The sequence below is a fragment of the Capsicum annuum genome, chromosome 12, assembly GCF_002878395.1.
Source record: "Capsicum annuum cultivar UCD-10X-F1 chromosome 12, UCD10Xv1.1, whole genome shotgun sequence".
NCBI lineage: Eukaryota > Viridiplantae > Streptophyta > Magnoliopsida > Solanales > Solanaceae > Capsicum > Capsicum annuum.
This window is the reverse complement of record NC_061122.1, coordinates 16,199,007-16,205,006: the sequence shown is the minus strand read 5'-3', so window position 1 is coordinate 16,205,006 and position 6,000 is coordinate 16,199,007. Positions and strand designations below refer to the sequence as shown.

Here is a 6,000-nt window from a genome sequence, read left to right as displayed (position 1 = left end):
CTAGACCCCACCCCTCTCACCTTTATATTTTTCCTAGATTACAACAAATGCTCATGAAATAATATTTTTTAAGCTTATTTACCAAACAATAGAAAATACTCCTCCCGTTCACCAATACTTATCTGCTATTGACTTTCCACATATCTTTAGAAATAATAAAAAATAAGGGTAATTTACTACATCATCCGTTAAATATAATACATTTAATGATTCAAAAATATTCTGGATAATGAATAATATTTAATATAAAAGATAAAATAAGTAAAATATTCATTGATTTTTTAAATTGGATAAATATTATTAAGCATACATTTTTAGTAATATGAACAGATAAATGAAAGCAATTTATGTTCCAACAAAACATTTTCTAGGACCGGAGAAAACTATTACTAAAACCAACTGATCCCATAAACCAAACAAATAACAACAACAACAACATACATATTCAGTAAAGTTTCGCAGAAGGTAAAGTGTATACAAATTTTATCATTATCTCGAGAGGTAGAGAATTTATTTTAAAAAGACCCTCGATTTAAATATAGCAAATTCAAATATAAAGAAAGTAACATATTTAAAAATAATAGTGAGCCACAAAATACCTCATAAACCAAACCGAAAAACTGAAAAAAAAAAAAAAAAAAACTCAAAACCCGGTTCAATCAATCTACAACATTAAACCGAATAGACAAGACTTCCCCGGTTCACGTTAAACCCTATACTAATAAACCCAAAACTTTAGAGAATTGCGAGAGGAGAAAACAATGGCGATTTCTATTAGACGAGCATTAACATCTTACCGAAGCTTCTATGGTGCATTACGAGCTGCCAATTTCAGTGCAAATCGTTTGATAGGCTCCAGCTCTAGTCCATTTCCGTGCGAAAATGTGCCATGTGCTCCGCCGTTGGCCAATTTTATGGTTGAAAGTCGGAGAAGTTTTGCTAAAGGAAGGAGACAAAGTAGTACTCATTCTATATCCCTTTCTTATTGATGCTACAAATATTTAGTGCATGCATGTTGTCCTTTATTTTTTGAATGCGTTTACATTTCTAGTATGGTAGTTAATATAGTGGATTGAGAATCACTACGTCTCCGGTTCGAGACAAAAATATTACTCCCTCCGACCCAATTTATGTGAGGTTGTGATCTAAAATAAGTCATAGATATTGGTGTGGCTATAACTCATTTTATTATGCATAAAATAGATATTTTAAAGCTAAAATCTTACTAAAGGTAGAACTGCGTGTTCTTTTTGGAACTGACTAGAAAGGAAAGTGAGTTGTATAAATTGGGACAGAGGGAGCAGATGATTCATTCCATGTGTCCTAGCTTTAGTGGACAGAGTGAACTTGTATCTATTGTAGGTGGAAAGTGACTTGTATCATGTGGAGTTAGTTGAGGTGTATACAAGCGGGCCCAGACACCATAGTTATAAAAAAAAGGTGTTTACATTTCTAGAACCCAAGTGTAACTGGTCAATGAAATGGGTTGAGAACCGTGAAGTTTAAATTCCAGTAGGAACAAATTCTTCCCATTTGTCCTAATCTTGGTCGACAGGGTTACCTAGTACCTGCTGCAACTCTAGTACTTGCCGATGGGAGATGATAGGTATCTCGTGGAATTAGTCGAGGTGTGACATAGTGGTCAATGAAGTGGGCTGGGAATCATGATGTTCAAATCCCACTAGAGACAAAAATACTCGGTGATTTCTTACCAGATGTCCTAGCTTTGGTGGCAGAGTTACCAGGATAACTCTGGTATCTGGTGCTGGTGGGAGGTGCTAGATATCACGTGGAATTGGTTGTGGAATTGGTTGAGGTGTGCGCAAGTTGGCCGGACACCGCAGTTGTAAAAGAAAAATGTGCTTATGACTCACCAAGCTAATTGTTTAGTAAAGTAGACTCAAGATTTCATGATTTTGTATATGAAAAATGAGTTCAAGTAATTGCATATATACCCAATTGGATCATTTATAAGTAATTGTAGGTAAATGTAAATCTTTATATGATAAGCATTAAGCAATAATCTGTTAAAAATGGCAGTTAACAATATCACAGGTTATACTACACTCGTTGTATATAACATAAATCCTATGAAAAATGAGTTTGGCTTATATACACTGACAGTGTAATGAATTTTTAAAGCTACGAGTCCAATCAAAGATATCATAAGAACTTTGATTTATAATCTTGAAAATAAGATTGGTTAACTGCCTGATAGTGCAAAAATTCTTTACACCACTATTGGAATTAGTTAAACTCATGAAAAATATGTTAGAATATATTACAGTTTTTCAAATGGTTGGCCACACTTTAACTTCCATTAATATCATGTGTGAATTTTCTCTCGTTTAGATTGTTGCTTTTCATTTGGTTTATTTTTATAATCTATAATGATGGTACCTTTTTATTTTTGGTATAAGTTTGGTGTAAATATGATATTGATCACTATTCACAAGTGAGTGTTCTTTGTAAAAATCATCTTTTTGAGGTAACACCCTTGAAGTTTCTGACCTCTTGGAATCTCTTTTTGATGAATTTGTAGGGGAGGAGGTAGATGACGATTATGAAAGTGCAACCGCCGTAGCTGTAAACATAGGTCCTAACATTAAAGCTACTGCAGTCTCACTGATGGAGGCAGCAATTGATTCATTATCGCGAGAATTGGCCAAGCTGCGAACTGGAAGAGCATCGGCAGGTACGTGAAATCAACTTCTGTTGTAGTACAAGTTACCTTGTTCGCCTTCGATTTGGACTCATTCTTTTAGCTCCTTGGATTTACAGGGATGCTTGATCATATCATTGTTGAAACAGGAGGTGTTAAGACACCTCTTTGCAGGATGGCTGTCATTTCAGTGCTAGATCCAAAAACCTTGTCAGTGAATCCTTATGATCCAGATGTAATGTTATACACCTAAACTCATATACCGTCTGGTTTTCGATATTTTTTTCCGTACATATTTGTCTTACTTGATTAATGGAACATTTTTTTTTTTTGATAAACATGCACCATGACTGATTGTCTTTTGCAGTCCCTCAAAGAGTTGGAGAAAGCCATTATTCAATCTCCCTTGGGGTTGAATCCCCAATCCGACAACCAGAGATTAATTGTACCAATACCTCCGTAAGTATCCATCTGAAAGAGTAAAATAGTCTCTCCTGTTTCTGGGATCCACCCTATATGTCGAAAATAAAAGCAACAACATAATTTTGATCTCGACTTGATAGTCTTACTATAACTTTCATGTTGCCAGTATTTTTACCTGTAGAATGGCTTGAATTACATTCCTTTTAATGTAGAAAAAACATCATTATAACACTTCTTTCGAGAGAATCATTCTTCAGATATAACTACTTCAGGCAATTAACTGTTACGCTTCTTTGCTATTTGCATTAGCAACATTTTGGGGATATGTGATTTTCAGTGAGAATTTTACTGAAAATTTATAATCCTTTTAAATTTCCAGTGCTTTTTGACTCACCCTTTCTTCTTTTCCTGGCAATCCGTGCAACAAGCAGGTTGACTAAGGAGCATGTGCAGGTGATCCTTGTCAATTTCAGTTCTTTGTAAAAATGTTTCTGTTGCTGATAGTGTCATCCTCTTTATTAGGCTGTATGTAAAGTGGTTGCGAAATCATCTGAAGACGTAAAGCAAAGTATAAGACGAGCTCGCCAGAAGGTACACCGTTGACCAAACACCTCTGCGTACTTCCTCCCTTCTCTTTTGATCTTTGTCATAGTTCTTCTTTTTCCTTTTTTTCCACCCATAAGCAAAAGAAAGCAGACCTAATGCACAAAAATACCCATTTCATCCTATTGAAATATAAAAGCCCAGAAGCTTATATGTACAGGATAAGGAGAAACAGTAGACTTTAAAAATGGAGGAGCATTGAAAGAAAAGAGAAGGTGCTTGGCAATGGATGGGACCGCATCAATTCATTTGGGAACTCCTTAGGTTGAAAATCAACATATGATGAGATTAGTAAAGTAGTTGCAGCGCAAGCTCATTAAAAGCTGGTAAAAGAGTAGGGCCCTAGCTATTCATGATTTGTGGCGTATTCTGTGCAGCCCTAATTGTGAGTTATTTGTTCAAATGCTGCTCTACAGTATACACTGGACAGTTGCATTTGGCTATTACTAAAGTGCTTGATGACAACCGCTAACTCTCATAAGAATTCAGTTAAAGTAATACTCTTTGAATTGAGGGACATGTTGTGCACTTTTTTTTTTTTTTTCCCCGTTTTGACTCCCAAGAGCATAAACGGACCAAATGGATTGAAATGGATATTGGTGATTCATGTAGCCTACCCCAACTTGGTTTTGATAGAGGTGTAGTTGTAGTACTAGTAGTTTGTTCTCGTCGTCTTTGAAGAGCACCTAAATTGATAAGTAATTTAGGAGCCAAAAATCGAATTTCTTATCTCAAAAAAAAAAAAAGGAGCCGAAAATTGAACTTGTCTTACTAATCCAAAAAAAAAGGAACCAAAATTGATTAGTGATAAGGAGCCGATGAGTCATGGTTGCATATTTGCAATATGTAAATGAAGCTGGAGGTATTGGTTACTGCTGAGTAATAAAGATTTGACTTTCTGTTTCAGGTATGTGTTGAGTGCTTACAGCTCAAAAAGTAAATGGTTAATAACTATAGTGCTTTAGAGGGGTTATATTTGTGTAGTTGAATTCTGGTAGTATCTGGTTGCAGCAGTGTATAGGGAAAAGCTATAGTAAAGAAGCGGAAATACGGTGTTGAGCTGATGAAAACAGTCATATCGCATATTCATATAGTCTTTGCTTGGATATAACAAAGAATTTATGTGATGGTGTATAATCTTCTCATCGATACTACAAGATGCTAATTCCTTTTTTATCAGGCTTTGGACACTATGAAGAAACATTTGCCAAAGAAGAAAGACAAAGACAAGTCAGCTTCAGCTTTCTCAGAAGATGATGCAAAAAGACTAGAGAAGGAAGTATGTTATTTTACTAGTTTGTTGAAGACATTGCTATCTGTTGTATAATTTATATTCTATTCTCTACAGTCTTTTATTTAGTTTTGTGTATGTTCTTTCAGATTGATGACTTGACTAAAAGGTTTATAAAGTCAGCAGAAGATATGTGCAAGTCCAAGGAAAGAGAAATAACTAGCAGTTGAAGAGATAAGTTTTCGTTTCATCAAAGGCTCATGCAGAGGTTCAATTTTTTTGGCTGAAGCTATCGAGGGTACTACTTACGCTTCAGATTTCTTGCATTCGAAGTCAGAAAAAGATAACAAGACATGTTACAAGTGATTTTGCTTATACTTGGAAGGAAAATATTGTATTTCATATAACCTATGCTATTGTTTACATCTAAGATCATTTATCATTTCATTTTGTGACAAGTATTGAGATAATGTAACTTTTTTGGGTTAACCCTGGGAAACTTTACATCCCTGAGAGAAAGTACTATTTGGATTGTCACACAAAATTTTGTCTATTGAACTTTGATTTACCAGAAGAATTATTGTGTCCCCAATGTAAACGATGCGATGTTCATATAGAGGATTTCCCTCTAATTGCCAAGAAAAAGGGCAAACTATAGCTAAACTCATGAGTTACCAAGAAGTGGAAGTGGAAAATGAGTGTTTACTTGTTGTCAAGCTGATTAAGGATGAGGACATTCAACACCATTTTTTTTTTAGTTATTATTGAAGACCGCAGATATTTGTTGAATATCAACAAGACCTCTATCAAATACATTTGGAGAAAGGGGAAAATGTGCCCATTTTTTGACAAAATAAAGGGCACAAAACATGATGAAGATGTAATAATCTAGGGAAACGCGATCAGGGATATGGAGTTCCTTCTCTCGACAAACTTAAGTGACGTTGCTTTTGAAAGACTCTAATCTTATTTAGTCTTTCCTGTGAACCAAAAAATATATAATTTCATTTTGTGACAAGGGTTGAGATAATGCAACTCTTTTTTCCTAAACCATTTGTTCTCTCTCTCTTCTACAGGAATA

At 34.9% G+C, this 6,000-nt stretch overlaps 1 protein-coding gene across 1 annotated transcript; it reads left to right on the top strand.

Moving 5' to 3' along the window:
* The first annotated feature begins 644 nt into the window (after window positions 1-644).
* On the top strand, window positions 645-5,463 carry LOC107851680 (ribosome-recycling factor). Its single transcript, XM_016696760.2, has 8 exons — window positions 645-957; window positions 2,543-2,695; window positions 2,782-2,897; window positions 3,030-3,121; window positions 3,517-3,538; window positions 3,608-3,676; window positions 4,869-4,967; window positions 5,069-5,463. Exons 1-8 carry the CDS (start codon window positions 762-764, stop codon window positions 5,147-5,149), a joined length of 828 nt encoding a protein of 275 aa, XP_016552246.1. The 5' UTR covers window positions 645-761; the 3' UTR covers window positions 5,150-5,463.
* The last annotated feature ends 537 nt before the right edge of the window (window positions 5,464-6,000 follow it).